This window comes from Bombina bombina, chromosome 1 (genome assembly GCF_027579735.1).
Source record: "Bombina bombina isolate aBomBom1 chromosome 1, aBomBom1.pri, whole genome shotgun sequence".
NCBI classification, from domain to species: domain Eukaryota; kingdom Metazoa; phylum Chordata; class Amphibia; order Anura; family Bombinatoridae; genus Bombina; species Bombina bombina.
Genome location: NC_069499.1, coordinates 516,285,815 through 516,307,658, shown reverse-complemented (window position 1 = coordinate 516,307,658; position 21,844 = coordinate 516,285,815). Strand labels below are relative to the sequence as shown.

At 36.9% G+C, this 21,844-nt stretch overlaps 1 protein-coding gene across 1 annotated transcript in view; it reads left to right on the top strand.

Moving 5' to 3' along the window:
* HIBCH (3-hydroxyisobutyryl-CoA hydrolase) overlaps positions 1-21,844 on the top strand; it is a gene marked incomplete in the record, with an annotated part of 371,527 nt that overhangs the window by 255,994 nt on the left and 93,689 nt on the right. The window contains 1 exon segment of the mRNA XM_053698615.1: positions 7,836-7,917. Coding sequence (XP_053554590.1) covers positions 7,836-7,917 — 82 coding nt within the window.

Below are 21,844 nucleotides of genomic sequence, written 5' to 3'. Positions count from 1 at the left end.
TTTGGGAAAAAATCCCCAAAGTTAATGGGGCTATTTCTACTCTTGCCAAACATACTACTATTCCTATGGAAGATAGTACTTCTTTTAAGGACCCTTTAGATAGGAAACTTGAATCTTAGCTAAGGAAAGCTTATTTAGTTTCTAGCTACATTCTTAGGCCTGCTATATCCATGGCTGATGTTGCAGCTGCATCAACTTTTTGGTTGGAAAGCTTAGCACAACAGGAAACAGATTCTGATTTGTCTAGCATTGTTCACATGCTTCAACATGCTAATAATTTTATTTTTGATGCTATTTTTGATATCATCATTATTGATGTTAAAGCTATGTCTTTAGCTATTTTAGCTAGAAGAGCTTTGTGGCTCAAATATTGGAATGCTGACATGGTATCTAATTCTAGATTACTATCTCTTTCTTTCCAAGGTAACAATTTATTTGGTTCTCAATTGGATTCAATTATTTCAACTGTCACTTGGGGGAAGGGAGTTTTTTTACCTCAGGATAAAAGACCTAATGGTAAATCTAAAGCTTCTAATCGTTTTTGTTCTTTTTGACAGAATAAGGAACAGAAAACCAATCCTTCCCCCAAATAATCTGGTTCCAATTGGAAACCTTCTTCAAGTTTTAAGAAACCAAAGCCAGCCCCCAAGTCTGCATGACGGTGCGGCCCTCATTCCAGCTCAGCTGGTGGGGGCAGATTAAATTTTTTCCAAAACATTTGGGCAGATTCTGTCCAAAAAAATGGATTCAGAGTATTGTCTCTCAAGGGTATCGAATAGGTTTCAGAGTAAGACCTCCTGTGAGAACATTTTTTCTCTCACACAACCCAGCAAATCCAGTGAAGGCTCAGGCTTTTCTGAAGTGTGTTTCAGATCTAGAGCTTTCAGGGGTAATCATACCAGTTCCGTTTCAGGAATAGGGTCTGGGTTTTTATTCAAATCTATTCATTGTCCCAAAAAAAGAAAATTCATTCAGGCCCGTTCTGGATCTGAAAATTTTGAATTGTTTTGTAAGAGTGCCAACTTTCAAAATGGTAAGGACTATTCTGCCTTTTGTTCAGCAAGGTCATTATATGTCCACAATAGACTTACAGGATGCATATCTTCATATTCCGATTCAGCTTTGCAACAGCTCCAATAATTTTTTCAAAGGTTTTCAGTGCCCTACTCTCTGTAATCAGAGAACAGGGTATTGTGGTGTTTCCTTATTTGGAAGATATCTTGGTACTAGCTTAGTCTTTTTACATTCTGCTGAATCTCACAAGAATCAACTAGTGTTGTTTCTTCAAAGACATGGTTGGAGGATCAATTTACCAAAAAGTTCCTTGATTCCTCAGACAAGGGTCACCTTTTTAGGTTTCCAGATAGATTCAGTGTCCATGACTTTGTCTCTAACAGACAAGAGACGAATAAAATTGGATGCATGGAAGTTTTAGGTCTCATGACTGCAGCATCGGACGTGATCCCCTTTGCTCATTTTCATATGAGACCTCTTCAGCTTTGTATGCTGAATCAATGGTGCAGAGATTATTCAAGGATATCACAATTAATATCCTTAAATCCCAATGTTCAACTCTCTCTAACTTGATGGTTAGATCACCATCGTATTGTTCTAGGGGCCTCTTTTGTTCATCCAACCTGGACTGTAATCACAACAGATGCAAGTATTTCAGGTTGGGGAGCTGTCTGGGGATCTCTGACAGCACAAGGGGTTTGTAAATCTCAAGAGGCGAGGTTACCAATCAATATTTTAGAACTCCATTCTATTTTCAGGGCTCTTCAGGTTTGGCCCTGTTAAAGAAAGAACCATTCATTTGTTTTCAGACAGACAATATCACAACTGTGGCATATGTCAATCATCAGGGTGGGACTCACAGGCCCCTAGCTATGAAAGAAGTATCTTGGGTACTTTCTTGGGCGGAATCCAGCTCTTGTCTAATTTCTGCGATACATATCCCAGGTGTAGACAATTGGGAAGCAGATTATCTCAACCGTCAGACTTTACATCCGGGGGAGTGGTTCTCCATCTAGATGTGTTTTTTCAGATTGTTCAGATGTGGGGTCTTCCAGAAATAGATCTGATGGCTTCCCATCTAAACAAGAAACTTCCCAGATACTTGTCCAGGTCCAGGGATCCTCAGGCGGAGTCGGTGGATGCGTTAGCAGTTCCTTGGTTTTACCAACCTGCTTATATCTTCCCACCTCTAGTTCTTCTTCCAAGAGTGATTTCCAAGATCATCATGGAACAATCGTTTGTGTTTCTGGTAGCACCAGCATGGCCTCACAGGTTCTGGTATGCGGATCTTGTCCGGATGTCCAGTTGCCAACCTTGGCCACTTCCTTTAAGACCAGACCTTCTGTCTCAAGGATCGTTTTTCCAACAGGATCTCAAATCGTTAAATTTGAAGGTATGGATATTGAACGCTTAGTGCTTAGTCATAGAGGTTTCTCTGACTCAGTGATTGATACTATGTTATTGGCTCGTAAATCTGTTTGTAGGAAGATTTATTATCGAGTTTGGAAGACTTATATTTCATGGTGGAGTATGGAGGGTGTGGGATAGCGCTACAGAAGCTCAGAGTCGAGATGCTAAAAGCAAAAAGTGAAAGTCTAATGAATCTTATATAAGGGAATTTAATTGGCTTAATATGTATAGATGACCACTGATGTATGTCCTAATAAGATAAAAGGGAAAAGGAGGGGGTTTATATGAAAGGCAGGGTAGGTGATAGCTTGAATATACAATGTCTATTCCAGTTTCTCTATACTATTTGTTATAGGATATGGCTGGGAATGATTAGCTGAGCATGTATAGCTCACCCTGAGTAAGTATCTCTCACCCTGGATGCGGGTGTGAGTGTGGAGTACAACCCTGGGAAAAAACTTAATGTGATGGTGTAGTCGTATTATGCAGAAAAAATTGGAGCTTCTAACTTCTACAGTTTATAATTCATAAATTAAGAGGTTGTTAACTCCAAGGTGATACTGGTCAATGCCCCAAAACAATAATACTGGTCAATGCCCCAAAACAATAAAAAATATATAAAAAATATATATAAATTCCTCCCACGGAATTGGTTTGCATTAAAACTTTTTAATATAACATGAAGACAATGAATATAAAAGATTTTAAAAAATCCACATTTTAAAACTAAATAAATCCTATGTGTGATGCCGGCATCTAAAAATTAATGAATCTTAGATTGGATTCAAAATGTATAATGTATCTTATCGCTTAATGTACACAAATAGATGAATATTACTTAGGTGTGTTAGATACAATGTATATTGTCACAATAAAAATCGCTTAACATAAGATATGCAATGGGTGTTCTACTAACGTATATTATTGCATTGTCAGTCCCATATGCTGCAGTCAGTACCGTAGTGTGTCCTGATGATAAGTATTCAACAGTCAATGTTGTAATAGTATGTCCTGATGATATCAAATCAACAATCGTTATTATAATAGCAAGTTCCTTTGGGGGAGAAAAAAACCTTAATGCAGTGTCCGCTCCCGGTCGACAAACAAACTGATCCGTCTGGTTTCCTCAGAGGAATTCAGCAGTCAGTGCTGCTTGGTAGATGAAGTTCTGGGTTGATGTGTCAGGTGATAAAGGCCCCTGGCGGCTGAAACGCATAGAGAGACTGCTGACCCTGAACTTATGCACTCGAAGCTGGTGCAATCTATTTCTCTAAACTCCATACCGGTTAGGACAGGTACATTGAGATATATCCCACTTATAGGAATAATCTCTGCATGTATAATTCCTGTCCCATGACCCGGTATTCTCTAATTCACCAACCAGCCTGAAATCACTGGAGCACCTAATACCTTAACAGTCATAACGGACCACACCTGACACATCAACCCGGAACTTCATCTACCAAGCAGCACTGACTGCTGAATTCCTCTGAGGAAACCAGATGGATCAGTTTGTTTGTCGACCGGGAGCGGACACTGCATTAAGGTTTTTTTTCCCCCAAAGGAACTTGCTATTATAATATTGATTGTTGATTTGATATCATCAGGACATACTATTACAACATCGACTGTTGAATACTTATCATCAGGACACACTACGGTACTCACTGCAGCATATGGGACTGACAATGCAATAATATACGTTGGTAGAACACCCATTGCATATCTTATGTTAAGCGATTTTTATTGTGACAATATACATTGTATCTAACACACCTAAGTAATATTCATCTATTTGTGTACATTAAGCGATAAGATACATTATACATTTTTAATCCAATCTAAGATTCATTAATTTTTAGATGCCGGCATCACTCATAGGATTTATTTAGTTTTAAAATGTGGATTTTTAAAAATCTTTTATATTCATTGTCTTCATGTTATATTAAAAAGTTTTAATACAAACCAATTCCGTGGGAGGAATTTATATATATATTTTATATATTTTTTATTGTTTTGGGGCATTGACCAGTATCACCTTGGAGTTAACAACCTCTTAATTTATGAATTATAACCTGTAGAAGTTGGAAGCTCCAATTTTTTCTGCATAATACAACTACACCATCACATTAAGTTTTTCCCAGGGTTGTACTCCACGCTCACACCCGCATCCAGGGTGAGAGATACTTACTCAGGGTGAACTATACATGCTCAGCTAATCATTCCCAGCCATATCCTATAACAAATAGTATAGAGAAACTGGAATAGACATTGTATATTCAAGCTATAACCTACCCAGCCTTTCATATACACCCCCTCCTTTTCCCTTTTTTCTTATTAGGACATACATCAGTGGTCATCTATACATATTAAGCCAATTAAATTCCCTTATATAAGATTCATTAGACTTTCACTTTTTGCTTTTAGCATCTCGACTCTGAGCTTCTGTATCGCTATCCCACCCACCCCCCATACTCCAGTATCTTTTTAAGATGATCTTTTGAGGTTATGTCATCTTTTTTGGGATAAGCAAAAGAGTCTGAGTGTAGTATCTATGAATTAACCTATTCTTGTATTATATTTCATGGTGTTCTTCTCATAAATTCTCCTGGTATTCTTTTAGAATTCCTAGAATTTTACAGTTTCTTTAGGATGGTTTGGATAAAGGTTTGTCTGCAAGTTCCTTGAAGGGACAAATCTCTGCTCTTTCTGTTTTATTTCACAGAAAGATTGCTAAGCTTCCTGATATTCACTGTTTTGTGCAGGCTTTGGTCCGTTTCAAGCCTGTCATTAAATCAATCTCTCCTTCTTGGAGTCTTAATTTGGTTTTGAAGGGTTTACAGGCTCCTCCTTTTGAGCCTATGCATTCTTTGGATATTAAACTACTTTCTTGGAAAGTGTTGTTCCTTTTGGCTATCTCTTCTGCTAGAAGAGTTTCTGAATTATCTGCTCTGTCTTGTGAGTCTCCTTTTCTGATTTTCCATCAGGATAAGGCAGTTTTGCGGACTTCATTTAAGTTTTTACCTAAAGTAGTGAATTCTAACAACATTAATAGGGGAATTGTTGTTCTCTTTTTGTGTCCTAATCCTAAGAATTCTTTGGAGAGATTCTTACATTCTCTGGATGTTGTAAGAGCTTTAAAATATTATGTTGAAGCTACTAAAGATTTCAGGAAGACTTCTAGTCTATTTGTTGTCTTTTCTGGTCCTAGGAAAGGTCAGAAAGCTTCTGCCATTTCCTTGGCATCCTGGTTAAAGCTTTTGATTCATCAGGCTTATTTGGAGTCGGGTCAGGCCCTGCCTCAGAGAATCGCAGCTCATTCTACTAGATCAGTTTCCACTTTGTGGGCTTTTAAGAATGAAGCTTCAGTTGATCAGATTTGCAAAGCAGCAACTTGGTCTTCTTTGCATACATTTACTAAATTCTACCGTTTTGATGTATTTGCCTCTTCGGAAGCAGTTTTTTCTAGAAAAGTTCTTCAGGCAGCTGTTTCAGTTTGATTCCTTTGCTTATGTTTTAAGTTTTTTCTTTTCAATTATGAGAAAAACTTATTCTTTTGGATGTGGGTTTAATTTTTTCAGCTGAAAATGGCTTTTCTTATTTTTATCTCTCTAGTGACTCTTCTGTGGAGTACCTCATCTTGGGTATTACTATCCCATACGTCACTAGCTCATAGACTCTTGCCAATTAAGGAACTTACCTAATAAATTAATTTCTTTCATATTGGCAAGAGTCCATGAGACCCACCCTTTTTATGGTGGTTATTTTTTTGTTGTTGTATAAAGCACAATTATATTTCCAGTTCCTTTTTTTATGCTTTTTACTCCTTTTTCTATCACCCCTCTACTTGGCTATTCGTTAAACTGAATTGTGGGTGTGGTGAGGGGTGTATTTATAGGCATTTTGAGGTTTGGGAAACTTTGCCCCTCCTGGTAGGATTGTATATCCCATACGTCACTAGCTCATGGACTCTTGACAATATGAAAGAAATGAATTTATCAGGTAAGTTCTTACATAAATTATGTTTTTTCTTATCCCATCCTATCTTTTTATTTCTCGTAGACTCTCCACAGCTTTGGTATTGGACTTTTACCATCTTTATGAAAGGACATATAATTTATGCTTACCTCATAAATTCATTTCTTTCATGGTGGTAAGAGTCCACGAGACCCCACCATGTTTTTATTGATTTTTTTATTTTTTGGCATTACTTTTTTTCACAGCTCCTATATTTTTTGCTATATATTTCTTTACCTACCTTTTTTCATAAATCTATATCAGACTAGCTTCCTTAGAGGTAGGAGCGTTTATAAAGAGCTCTTGGTTTTGAGAATTTTTGCCTCCTTATAGTGGTAGGGAAGGTAATTTCCATGAGTAATGGATTGTGGACTCTTCCCACCATGAAATAAATTAATTTATCTGGTAAAGTATAAATTATGTTGTTGTTTGTGTTAAGATTAGTTTTACACTTAAAGTGATGGTAAATTCTAGGGTTTCAAAAACGCCAGGATTTACCATCATTAAAAATAAAGGCAACCTTCATGCATCAGTTTAAAAAATATATAAAAGTAGGTACCTTTATTTTGGCACGGCTTCGGTGCTAACCTAAGCGCCCATGGCACAGCTCAGTTTTTTCAATGAGGTGATGTTTCCACCTCTTTATTTTTAGTGATGGTAAATCCTAGCGTTTTAAACGCTAATATTTACCATTAATTTTAGTATTTTCTCATTACCTGGGTAAGCACATTTTCCAAGTTTGTTTAAAAGCCCTTGCCTCAATAGACACATGCTGAAGAGTCAGGCCCATTGGAACCAGGGACGTACTCTTTAATGAGGCCTGAAGTAGAATGCTATGTAGCTCTTTATCTTCTCCAGCTCCTCAATAAAAAGATTCAGAAGTCAATTCCCATGTTCAGAAATGATAGTAGGTGACACACTGCCTACCCAATCTGACATTTACTGGTGGGGTTGTTGGAAGTTCTCTTCATATTGGCTGCCTTAGGCCACAATGCTCATGATCAATTAACAGATGTAGAACCAAAAATAATCTTGCAGACTTTGAATATCTTAAATTGCTGGCTAAATAGTTTCACAATATACTGATAAATGCCAGTTTATCAGCAGACTACACACAGTAACTGATATTGAACCATTGAAGGTGCTACCCAGAGACAAACCCCCAGTTTGATTCCAATGTATTAACAGACTGAGCTCTTGTATTACAGAAGACCTTCATATATATTGTACAATCTGTTACTTGGGTAATAGGATTCAGTCTGATCTGTGGTATAGTGAGATCATGTTAAATAATGAGGTTATATTAAACATAAAAACAATATATTCTTTTTTATTTGTTTAATGGGCATTCTTTAACAGGCCTGTCATGTGTTTATTACTGTTTTTGACTTTAGTTTATTCGACACAAACAGTGTAGAAGAAATATGTGAAAAACTTAAGCAAGACGGATCATCATTTGCTACTCAGCAGCTCAAGGTAATTTAGTTAATATATAAATAAATAAATAGATAAATGCATGAAAGGTGAATACCTATTTTATTAAAATGATTGTTGTCAGCAGTTTGCTTTTTAAGTTATGTTTTAAAAATATAAAAGACTAATAAAAATATCAAATAATATATGGATATGTTATCTACAGAATTAAAAATAGTTGTTAATTAAAAGATGGCTATGAAATCAAGAAAAACTCATAGATGAAAGGCAATTGTAATTTACAAACCCTGTAAATGTATACAAGTTAAAAAGGATCTTTTCTTGACTGAAATTGTAAATCGTGGTACTCTGCTGATATACCATTATTTGGTGATTACTATACTTTAACATAGTGGGCCCACAAGTGTGCCTATTTGTGAAAATCCACAGTCTGCAAAACCATCCATGTCGGTTACCATGACAACAGGTGACATCACAGTGTAAACTTCTGCTCTACTATTATCTCCCCAAAATAGATCTAACATTCCATTGAGCAATTTAAGCAAAGCGTCCGTAGTTGCATACATACAACACTTAAACTCATGTAGGTGATAGAATCCGTGTACATTAAAGGGATACTAACCCCACATCTTTTCTTTCATGATTCTGATAGAACATGCAATTTTAAGCAACTTTCTAATTTACTCCTATTATCAATTTTTCTTTGTTCTCATGTTATCTTGATTTGAAAAAGCAGTAATAAAAGTTTAGGAGCCGGCCCATTTTTAGTTCAGCACCTTGGTAGAGCTTGCTGATTGGTTTGCTACATTTAGCCACAAATCAGCAAGTGCTACCCAGGTGCTGAACAAAAAATGGTCCGACTCTAAAGCTTACAGTACTGCTTTTTCAAATCAAGATAGCATGAGAACAAAGAAAAATTGATAGTAGGAGTAAATTAGAAAGGTGCTTAAAATCTCATGCTCTATCTGAATCATGAAAGAAAAAAATTGGGTTTAGTATCCCTTTAAATCAAATCAAACGATTAAGTGCTAACAAAGTAATGAGTTTGCAGTATTGCTTTGTGGTAGAAGTGGTAGAAGGGGAAGGGTCATATGTTGGTGGGGTTTATGTATTTTGTCATCATAGACTTAGTTATTAGAATCATTTCCAGAAATCTACATAACATAACACCCCCTCTTTCTGACATATACTGCTGCTCTTCTTATACATTTCTGGATTAAGATAGTGTTTACTGTAGCTCTGCTGCTTTATGTTGCCAGATATAAATTTAGGCTCTCGTGTGCCCTATCTCAGGAACTTTCCATGCAGTCCTCTCAGCATATAGCAGTATCCACTGGGTTACACTCCATGGTTTTATAAACTGTTCTCTTCTCCACACCATGCTGATTTTACCTCAGAACAGCTTGTATGAGTCTTCACTGGATTTGTGATCTGTACTTTTGTGCCTTATTACAGTGTTTCTCAATTCCGTTCCTCAGTGCACACTAGCAGGACAGATTTTCAGATTTACCTTGGGAGAGCAGGTTAATAAACACAGTTTCTGTTCGGCTGTTTATTTCACCTGTGCTGTAGTTTATATAGCTTTTAAATTCTGGACTGTTCGTGTGCCCTGGGAACAGGAATTAAGAAACAATCGGCTAGATTTAGAGTTAAAGCAGCCATAAGGGGTCCTAATGCTGCTTTTTACCGCCCACTGGTATTTAGAGTCAGACAGGAAAGGGTCTACCGCTCACTTTCTTTCCGCGACTCCAGGCTACCGCAGATCCCCTTACGTCAATTGCGTATCCTATCTTTTCAATGGGATTTGCATAACGCTGGTATTTGGAGTCTTGGAAGAAGTGAGCGGTAGAGCCTCTACCGACAAGACTCCTACCGCCAAAAAAAGTCAGTAGTTAAGAGCTTTATGGGCTAACGCCGGAACATAAAGCTCTTAACTACTGTGCTACAAAGTACACTAACACCCATAAACTACCTATGAACCCCTAAACCGAGGCCCCCCCCACATCGCAAACCCTCTAATAAAATTTTTTAACCCCTAATCTGCCGACCGGACACCACCGCCGCCTACATTATAGCTATGAACCCCTAATCTGCTGCCCCTAACATCGCCGACACCTATATTATATTTATTAACCCCTAATCTGCCCCCCCCAATGTCGCCGCTACCTAACTACAATTATTAACCCCTGATCTGCCGACCGGACCTCGCCGCCACTATAATAAATGTATTAACCCCTAAACCGCCACACTCCCGCCTCGCAAACAATATAATAAATTTGATTAACCCCTAATCTGCCTTCCCTAACATCGCCACCACCTACCTACAATTATTAACCCCTAATCTCCCGCCCGCAACGTCGCTGCTACTATAATAAATTTATTAACCCCTAAACCTGAGTCTAACCCTAACACCCCCCTAACATAAACATAATTTAAATAAAACAAAATAATATTCCTATAATTAAATAAATTAATCCTATTTAATCCTATTTAAAACTAAATACTTACCTATCAAATAAACCCTAATATAGCTACAATATAACTAATAGTTACATTGTAGCTATTTTAGGATTTATATTTATTTTACAGGCAACTTTGTATTTATTTTAACTAGGTACAATAGCATTGCCCCAAAGTAATCAGTTCTTTTACCTGTAAAAAAAAATACAACCCCTCCCCTTAACATTAAAACCCACCACCCACATTCCCCTACTCTAACCCACCCAATCCCCCCTTAAAAAAAACCTAACACTAACCCCCTGAAGATCTCCCTACCTTGAGCCGTCTTCACCCAGCTGAGCCAAATTCTTCATCCAATCCGGGCGATGTGGTCCTCCATCCGGGCATAGTCTTGATCCAAGCGGCAAAGAAGAGGTCCTCCATCCAGGCGATGTCTTCCTCCAAGCAGCATCTTCTATCTTCTTTCTTCAGGCTCCATCTTCAGACCGCCGACGCGGAACATCCACCTTCCCCGACGGACTAACGACGAATGACGGTTCCTTTAAGGGACTTCATCCAAGATGGCGTCCCTCGAATTCCGATTGGCTGATTCTATCAGCCAATCGCAATTAAGGTAGGAAAAATCTGATTGGCTGATTCAATCAGCCAATCAGATTGAAGTTCAATCCGATTGGCTGATCCAATCAGCCAATCGGATTGAGCTCGCATTCTATTGGCTGTTCCAATCAGCCAATAGAATGCGAGCTCAATCCGATTGGCTGATTGAATCAGCCAATCGGATTTTTCCTACCTTAATTCCGATTGGCTGATAGAATCCTATCAGCCAATCGGAATTCGAGAGGGGATTGGGTGGGTTAGAGTAGGGGTATGTGGGTGGTGGGTTTTAATGTTTGGGGGGGTTGTATTTTTTTAACAGGTAAAAGAGCTGATTACTTTGGGGCAATGCCCTGCAAAAAGCCCTTTTAAGGGCTGGTAAAAGAGCTGATTAGTTTAAACTTCTTGTAATATTTTTTTATTTTCTGTAATTTAGTGTTTGTTTGTTTTCGTATTATAGGTTAGTTTATTTAATTAAATGTAATTGTCGTTAATTTATTTAATTAATTTAATGATAGTGTAGTGTTAGGTTTAATTGTAACTTAGGTTAGGATTTATTTTACAGGTAATTTTGTAATTATTTTAACTAGGTAGCTATTAAATAGTTAATAACTATTTAATAGCTATTGTACCTAGTTAAAATAAATACAAAGTTGCCTGTAAAATAAATATAAATCCTAAAATAGCTACAATGTAATTATTATTTATATTGTAGCTATATTAGGGTTTATTTTATAGGTAAGTATTTAGTTTTAAATAGGATTAATTTATTTAATTATAGGAATATTATTTCGTTTTATTTAAATTATATTTATGTTAGGGGGGTGTTAGGGTTAGGGTTAGACTCAGGTGTAGGGGTTAATACATTTATTATAGTAGCGGCGACGTTGCGGGCGGGAGATTAGGGGTTAATAATTGTAGGTAGGTGGCGGCGATGTTAGGGAGGGCAGATTAGTGGTTAATACAATTTATTATAGTGTTTGCGAGGCAGGAGTGCGGCGGTTTAGGGGTTAATACATTAATTATAGTGGCGGGGAGGTCAGATTAGGGGTTAATAAATATAATGTAGGTTGCGGCGGTGTCCGGAGCGGCAGATTAGGGGTTAATTGTATAATGCGGGGGCGGCAGATTAGGGGTTAATAAGTGTAAGGTTAGGGGTGTTTAGACTCAGGGTTCATGTTAGGGTGTTAGGCTGCGTTAGGATCTGAGCGCTGCTTTTTTGCAGGTGTTAGGTTTTTTTTCCGTCAGCTCAGCCCCATTGTTTCCTATGGGGATATCGTGCACGAGCACGTTTTTCCAGCTTACCGCTACCGTAGGCAACGCTGGTATTGAGGGTTGAAGTGGAGCTATTTTATGCTCAACGCTCCCTTTTCTGAACCTAACGCAGCCACTCAGACAACTCTAAATACCAGCGTTGTCTTAAGGGTGCACTGGAAAAAAAAGCAGCGTTAGCTACGCGGGTCTTTACCGACAAAACTCTAAATCTAGGCGAATGTCTTATTGAAGGCTGTTTTTTAGTGACCCTGTCCTTCATCAAGATGGACAGATACAGGTTGATATATATTACATTTACATTTTGGAAGTTTCCATATCACTGCTTTACCCTTGCTTGATGTCTGAACTCCTGTCTATGACCGTGTTTGATGACTGGGATGTGCGCTTTGTATACTGCTACAAATGTAACCCCTTGCTTTTTGAATACCTATTTATGGTCCTGACTGTTTCCTAAAATGTGCTTATTGTAAATGTCTGCAGATTTACAGCTTGTTGTATTAATATCTGTGTATTACTGGATTGTGCTCTTGGGAAATTGCAACAGTAACAGTGTTATCCCTAAGACTTATTAAAAGGGCACACCACCTGGCTGATTTTACTGACCACCCGGCTAATATGTAAACTAATTTTAAGTTGAAATTAGCTGATATTTTTTTTTTATTAAATGTTTATTGCACAAATTATCATTAAATAAATTAATGCAAAATAATTTGTGTTTTAGATAGATTAAAGTGATGGTAAACTTTACATGTTTTAAAATCAGGTCCGGAATCTAAGTGACATTTTAGATGAAATTGTTCAATTGTTCAGTTCTAGAGTTCCGAATGGAGAACAGTTTAAACCGTTAACTCACCAAAAATATGAGTTTTAAAATTACAGCGCATTCTCATTATAAGTGATCAATTAAAATTCATCTAAAATATCACTTAGATTACAGGCATGATTAAAACATGTAAAGTTTACCATCACTTTAAGAAACAATCCTAAATACCAGAACATGATATAATAATGTAAAGTATTATACTGCTACACCTGGCTACTTTATAATGCCACCCAGCTTGCAAAATATGTTGTGGAGAACACTGATTCTGAACAACTGTGTCACACAGATAATATTCTAGAGTCCCAGTATATTACTTTCCCTATCAAATGTGACAGATTCTATTTTAATCCATTGAGTATCCAGGAGGCTCTGCTTAACAAACTGAATGTAGTCAGTGGTCTTAAATATTGTGTGAATTCTACTAAATATATATAGAATTCTGCTTACCATTTTGGCCTCCAATTTGGTTACATAAAATATGAGACTTCCAAAGTAGTTTCTTATGTTTACTTTATTTAGCATATGGAGACATATCATAGTTTGCTACCTAGGACCTACACTAGGTTTTTTTCATGTAAGTGGCAAGAGTCCATGAGCTAGTGACGTAGGGGATATACATTCCTACCAGGAGGGGGCAAAGTTTCTCAAACCTCAAAATGCCTATAAATACACATCCCACCTCACTCATACCTCAGTTTTACAAACTTTGCCTCCTTTGGAGGTGGTGAAGCAAGATGTGCTTGATTTCTTCTGTGAAAGGCGCTTCTAAGCATTTTGAAGCCCAATTCCTCTCAAAGTACAGTGTTTGTCTGAGGGATGTGAAGGGAGTATTGCTTGATGATACCATGTTTTCGCCTATGGGAAATCTATTCTAGGGCTCTCTGTAAATTGGTTGCAGGGATTCATCTGCTGCCTCCCTTTTGAGATCGACATTATACTCCTCTACCATTACCTCTGCTGATATGTTTCAGTACTGGTTTGGCTGTCTGCTATATGTGGATGGGTGATTTCTGGTAAGTATATATCATTTTTTAAGACACTCCCAGCTATGTTTGGCACTTTATATTATAAAGTTTTGTATATATTTGCCATGAGTCAGGTCTGTGTATATTTCCCTTTGCAGTCTAACAGTTTTAGCATGGAGATTATGTTTATGGGAGAATTTAGGTATTTTTCTCTTACCTGGGGTTCCAGTTAGTTGTAACTTGGAGTCTGTTTTAAAATTTTGGTGGGCAAACTAGGCTCGCGATGACAACGCAAAATGCTACTTTTTATTGCGTAATTTTTGGCGTAAAGTTGCGCCTGTCGTGACACGAGTTGCGTCATTTCTTGCGTCTTTGTTGAAGCAATTTTTTTGGCGCGAAGTGATGATGTGAGTTGTGTAATTTCATTGTGTTAGCTTTGGCGCCAAAAATGTTTATCTCTGCATTTGCATCAAAATTTGTTATATTAAGTCTCTCCCTCTTTTGCTCGCTGCTCTCATTTGTTTATAGAGGGCTATGATGATGTTATACTTTTGTATAAGAATTCTATCATAAGCTTTTTTTCCATTCCTGAAACTATTTTGAGGAAATTGGATATTTTGTTTAAATGTTATTTTTATTTTTTGTTACATTTTGCAAGATGTCACAGACTGATCCTGCCTCTGATGTTATTGTAGGAACTAAGCTGCCTTAACAAAATTCTACCAAAGCTAAGTGTGTTTGTTGTAAATTAGCTGATCTTATTTCTGCAGCTCAAATATGTGGCACTTTTTATGACAAATTATTAAATGCTGATAATGTTTCTATAAGTACAAATACATCTACTGTTATTCCTTCACAGTCTAATGTACATGATATTCCTGCAGATATGAAAAAATATATTGCTGCAGCCATAGAGAAGTCTATGACTGCTATTCCACCTTCAAATAAACGTAAAAGGTCTTTCCAAACTTCTCATAAATCTGATGAAATTTGTATTGACCGACAGCATACTGAAGTATCCTCTGCTGATGAGGATCTTTCTGGCTGAAGTTGACAAATCTTATTTTCTTTTTAAGATTGAACATATTTGTTCTTTATTAAAGGAAGTATTGTTTACTTTGGGTATTGAGGAGTCTAGTCCTCTTGATAACAAGACTAGTAATTGTTTGAATTCTGTTTTTAAAACTTCTGAGGTTACTCCTGAAGTTTTTCCTTTTCCAGATGCTATCTCTAATATGATTACTAAAGAATGGTCTAAGCCTGGTACTTCTTTTAACCCTTCTTCTAGGTTTAAGAAGCTGTATCCTTTACCTGTGGCCAATTTAGAGTTTTAAGAAAAAGCCCCTAAGGTTGATGGAGCTATTTCCACTCTTGCCAAACATACTACTATACCTATGGAAGATAGTACTTCATTTAAGGTTCCTTTAGATAGGAAGATTGAATCTTATCTTAGAAGAACATATTTACATTCTGGCTATATTCTTAGACCTGCTATTTCTATTGCTGATGTTGCTGCTGCTTTAATGTTTTGGTTGGACAGCTCAGCACAGCAGTTATCAGATCCTGAACTGTCTAGCATTGTTCTTTTACTTCAACATGCTAATCATTTCAATTGTGATGCTATATTTGATGTCATTAAAATTGATATTAAATATATGTCTTTAGCTATTCTAACTAGAAGAGCTTTATGGCTTACATCTTGGGATGCTGACATGGTATCTAAATCTAGATTAATATCTCTATCATTTCAGAGTAATAATTTATTTGGTTCTTAATTGAATTCTATTATCTCCACTATCACTGAGGGAAAGGGAGTTTTTCTGCCCCAAGATAAGAAATCTAAGGTTAAGTTTAAAGCTCCCAATCGTTTTTGTTCCTTTCGTGAGAATAGAGAACAAAAAACCTCTCCTTCCTCTAAGGCCTCTGACTCTAATTGGAGACCATCTCCGAATTGGAATAAATCCAAGCCTTATAAGAAACCAAATCCAGCCCCTAAGACTGCATGAAGGTGCGGCCCTCAAACCAGTTCAACTGGTGGGTGGCAGATTGAATTTATTTCAAGACATTTGGACAGATTCTGTTCAAAATCAATGGATTCAGGATATTGTTTCTCAAGGGTATCAGATAGGTTTCAGAATAAGACTTCCCATGGGAAGGTTCTTTCTCTCTCAAGTCCCAACAAACCCTGTGAAGGCTCAGACTTTTTGGAAGTGTGTTTCAGACCTAGAGCTTTCAGGGGTGATTGTCCCAGTTCCTCAGCAGGAACAGGGTTTGGGTTTTTATTCAAATCTGTTCATTGTCCCAAAGTAAGAAGATTTGTTTAGACCAATCCTGGATCTGAAAATTTTAAATCGGTGACTATAAGGACTATTCTGCCTTTTGTTCAGCAAGGTCATTTCATGTCCACAATAGATTTACATTACGCTTATCTTCACATTCCGATTCATCAAGACCACTATCGTTTTCTGATATTCTCTTTTCTAGACAAGCATTACCAATTTGTTGTTCTTCCGTTTGGCCTAGCAACAGCTCCAAGAATTTTCATGAAGGTTCTCATTGCCCTTCTATCTGTAATCAGAGAGCAGGGTATTGCAGTGTTTCCTTATTTGGACAATATCTTGGTACTAGCTCAATCTTTTCATTTAGCAGAATCTCACACAAAACAACTAGTTTAGAGGGTCACCTTTTTAGGTTTCCAGATAGATTCAGTGTCCATGACTCTCTCTGACTTGGTGGTTAAACCATCACCTTATTGTTCAAGGGACCTCCTTTGTTCGGCTTTCCTGGACTGTGATCTCAACAGATGCAAGTCTTACAGGTTGGGGAGCTGTCTGGGGGTCTCTGACAGCATAAGGGGTTTGGAATCCTCAAGAGGCGAAGTTACCAATCAATATTTTAGAACTCTGTGCTATTTTCAGAGCTTTTCAGGCTTGGCCTCTATTGAAGAGAGAACTTTACATTTGTTTTCAGACAGGCAATATCACAACAGTGGCATATGTCAATCATCAAGGAGGGACTCACAGTCCTTCAGCAATGAAAGAAGTATCTCGGATACTTTCTTGGGTGGAATCCAACTCTTGTTAAATTTCTGTGATTCATATCCCAGGTGTAGACAATTGGGAAGCGGATTATCTCAGCCGTCAGACTTTACATCCGGGGGAGTGGTCTCTCCATCCAGATGTGTTTTCATCTTGCACAGATGTGGGGTCTTCCAGAAATAGATCTGATAGCCTCTCATCTAAACAATAAGCTTCCCAGATACCTTTCCAGGTCTAAGGATCCTCAGGCAGAGATGGTGGATGCTTTAGCAGTTCCTTTGTTTTAACAACCTGCTTACATTTTTCCGCCTCTGGTTCTTCTTCCAAGGGTGATCTTCAAGATTATAATGAAACAATCTTATGTGTTTCTGATAGCACCAGCATGGCCTCACAGGTTTTGGTATGCAGATCTTGTCCGGCTGTCCAGTTGCCAGCCTTGGCCACTTCCTTTAAGGCCAGACCTTCTGTCTCAAGGGCCATTTTTCCATCAGTATCTCAAATCTATAAATTTGAAGGCATGGAAATTGAACGTTTAGTTCTTAGTCATAGAGGTTTCTCTGACTCGGTGATTAGCAGTATGATACAGGCTTGTAAGTCTGTTTCAAGGAAGATTTATCATCGAGTTTGGAAAACCTACATTTTATGGTGTTCCACTCATGATTATTCTTGCCATTCTTTCAGAATTCGGTGGAGAGATTGTCTTGATAAAGGCCTGAGTTAAGGGCCGAAACGCGTCGACCTACTGGTAATCACCACTCCTTTTATTTTCTATATCTGGACCTACTATACTATTTTATTATTCTTCACAGGGACATTCAAGGATGATACAAACATTGGACAATTGAACTCTAAGGAAACGCCTAGGATCCCCTGAGGATTATCCCCATCAAACATACAAGGTTTTCCATTTTGGCTTTTGGCTTTACTTATTGGATTACAATTATTTTATATATTGGATTTCTCTCATTAAACCCGGTTTTGAGGGTCTAACTAACTTACTAAATATATTTTTTGTCACATTTTTATCACTTTTGTCATTTTCATTTTTTCAATTTTTCTATCCCCATTTTTTCACCACCCCTTGTTTCACAAATCCATTTTTTATATTTTTTCATTTTAACCATTTCACAATTTTTTCATTTCAACCATTTTACAAATTTTTCATCACCACCTTCCATAATTTTTCATCACCATCTTCCATCATTTATATACACTCCTGCAATTAATTTTGCAGACACTACTGATTGACATTTGCAGACACTGTTGATTGAACACTGGATTGATTACTGAACTTCACAAGTTAATTTTTATTATTACCACATCCACAACTATCTTATGTTATAATTTTATAAATAATTTTTTATCCAAAGGTTTCCTTGAAGTAGGTCATATCAGGATCACTTCTCCACCATGCATTAATTTATTAGCATTTTTATCAGCATGTATTAGTATTTTTGTTTTAAAATTCTGTTTTAGCTTCATGGATCCATGAGTAGTTTTTACTGTTATCAAATTTATGTGCAATATTTAAACATAAGTTTGTTAATAAATATCTACTGACCTAACAGTCAGCACCTCTTATCTGTTAGAAATAATTACTGACCTAACAGTTAGCACTTCATATCCGTTAGCTATATACTCGGCCATAGGCGCTGTACACACCCCACATACAATTCTTTCAGAATTCCTAGGATTTTACAGTTTCTTCAGGATGGTTTGGATAAAGGGTTGTCTGCAAATACTTTGAAAGGACAAATCTCTGCTCTTTATGTCTTGTTTCATAGAAAGATTGCTAAGCTTCCTGATATTCACTGTTTTGTTCAGGCTTTGTTTCGTATAAAACCTGTTATTAAATCTATTTCTCCTCCTTGGAGTCTCAATTTGGTGTTGAAGATATTACAGGCTCCTCCTTTTGAGCCTATGCATTCTCTGGATATTAAATTACTTTCTTGGAAAGTGTTATTTCTTTTGGCTATCTCTTCTGCTAGAAGAGTTTCTGAATTGTCTTCTCTCTCTTGTGAGTCTCCTTATCTGATTTTCCATCAAGATAAAGCTGCTTTGCGGACTTTGTTTAAATTCTTGCCTAAAGTTGTGAATTCTAACAACATTAATAGGGAATTTGGTGTTCCTTCCTTGTGTCCTAATCCTAAGAATGCTTTTTAAAGATCTTTACATTCTTTGAATGTGGTAAGAGCTTTGAAAATATTATGTTGAGGCTACTAAAGATTTCAGAAAGACTTCTAGTCTATTTGTTATTTTTAATGGTTCCAGGAAAGTTCAGATAGCCTCTGCCATTTCTCTGGCATCTTAGTTGAAACTTTTGATTCACAAAGCTTATTTGGAGGCGAGGCAGTCTTCGCCTTAGAGAATTACAGCTTATTCTACTAGATCAGTTGCCACTTCTTGGGCTTTCAAGAATGAAGCTCCAGTTGATCAAATTTGCAAAGCAGCAAATTGGCCTTCTTTGCATACATTTTCTAAATTTTACCATTTTGATGTGTTTGCTTCTTCTGAAGCAGCCTTTGGTAGAAAGGTTCTTCAGTCAGCTGTCTCAGTTTGATTCTAGTGCCTTTGATTTTAGTTTTTTTTAATTTTTTAAGAAAACTTAATTTTTTTTTGTATTTATATTCTCAGCGGATATAGCTGTTTTTACTTATTTCATCCATCCCTCTCTAGTGACTCGTAGACTTCCACATCTTGGGTATTATATCCCATATGTCACTAGCTCATGGACTCTTGCCACTTACATGAAAGAAACAAAAATTTATGTAAGAACTTACCTGATAAATTAATTTATTTCAAGAGTCCATGAGACCCACCCTATTTTTTGTGGTTATGATTTTTTTGTATAAAGCACATTATTTTTCCAGTTCCTCTTTTTGTATGCTTTTTACTCCTTTTTTTACACTTCACTACTTGGCTATACGTTAAACTAAGGTATGAGTGAGGTGGGAGGTGTATTTATAGGCATTTTGAAGTTTGGGAAAGTTTGCCTCCTCCTGGTAGGAATGTATATCCCATACGTCACTAGCTCATGAACTCTTGCCACTATGAAAGAAATTAATTTATCAGGTGAGTTCTTGCATATATTATGTTTTTTCTCCCTTCCTATGCCTTCATATTAGTAACATTTTATTCAAGCCACTAGTAAGTAAGTATGAAAGTGGGAGAAAATATAATTTATACATACTGATAAAATCAGTTTCTTCAAAGGCACCTGTTTCCTGGGGGTCTTTTGCCTGGACGGATCCCATGGGTATGATCAGGGAGAATATTTCTGGGAAATGGGTCATAGATTTGATTATGTACTGATGTTGATGGAAATGGAAAATCTATATGCAGTGGGGTCAGTTAAACACTTCTGGTAATTGCTCCCTAGTGCAAACAAGGACACTATGATGCTGAATATGACACTACTTCAAATTTTTAAAAGCTATAAATGTGTTAAACACATAGTTGAAGTCAGCTCTTGAGCAGCAATGCAATACTGGTCTGTTGCTGAACACAGCCAGTGAGCCCATGGCAAAAGGCATATATTCATAAACACCAATCACCTGCCATGTTCAGCTCTGCTACTCTGAAACTGTCCTTAATTATAACCTCTTTACAGGTGCTAAAATTTTATTGTTAAATTGTTGATTGCATATAACTAACTCAAATAGGATTTATTGCACCTTTATGCTTCTTCAGACTGTTCAAAAGTTATAAGCATTTAAAAAAATGTATTTCTTCATAAAATGTCTGATCAACTATAACTTTACAGATGCACAACCTAACAGCCATGGCATTTAAAGTCTGTTTTAGTTTTTAACTGGAAAACATTTGAAGCATTGCATCAGTTCACTACTGATAGGTGAGAAGTAAAATGATTTATAAGGTGACAATATAGCTGCCACTGAAGCAAACTGCTTGTAAAATCTTCAAATCGTACAGTGCAAGTTAAAAATAGCATGCTGTGAAGATCACGTTTATAGCGACGGGAATTCTGGGATGTTTAATTCACTGTGGAATACAAGTGCTGGATAAAGCAAATGTTAGACAAAACACACAAACACACAGGCAAGTTGTTATAGGTCAGAAATTCCTGAGCTCTATCTTCTTGTGAATAGAAACGTCTGATCTTTGGGTAATAAAGAACCTTAAAATCAGAGCCTATGTTATATTGTAATATGTATTACAATCATTATGTTGCAGGAATTATTCCAGTATTTAAAGGGACAGTCAAGTCCAAAAAAAAACTTTCATGTTTCAAATAAGGCATGTAATTTTAAACAACTTTCCAATTAACTTTTATCACCAATTTTGCTTTGTTCTCTTGGTATTCTTAGTTAAAAGCTAAACCTAGAGGGTTCATATGCTAATTTCTTTGACCTTGAAGGCTGCCTCTAATATAAATGCATTCTGAAAGTTTTTCACCACTAGAGGGCATTAGTTCACATGTTTCATATAGATAACATTGAGCTCATGCACGTGAATTTACCATGGAGACAGCTCTGATTGGCTAAACTGCAAGTTTGTCAAAAGAACTGAAATAAGGGGAGCAGTCTGTGTTGGTTATGCAAAACTGGGGAATTGGTAATTAAGGGATTATCTATCTTTTAAATCAACAAAAATTCTGGTGTTGACTGTCCCTTTAAGGACAGATACATTGAAACTTTGTCAAAAAGCAACAAGCAATATCCTGATATCAGTGCAATGTGTGTTCAGTCCAAGATAAAAATCTATTAGCTATGGCAATAAAATGTTTGCTGTTTCACACAAGATCAGCTACATATTTCTCTTGTTAAGTGTAGTCAGTCCACGGGTCATCCATT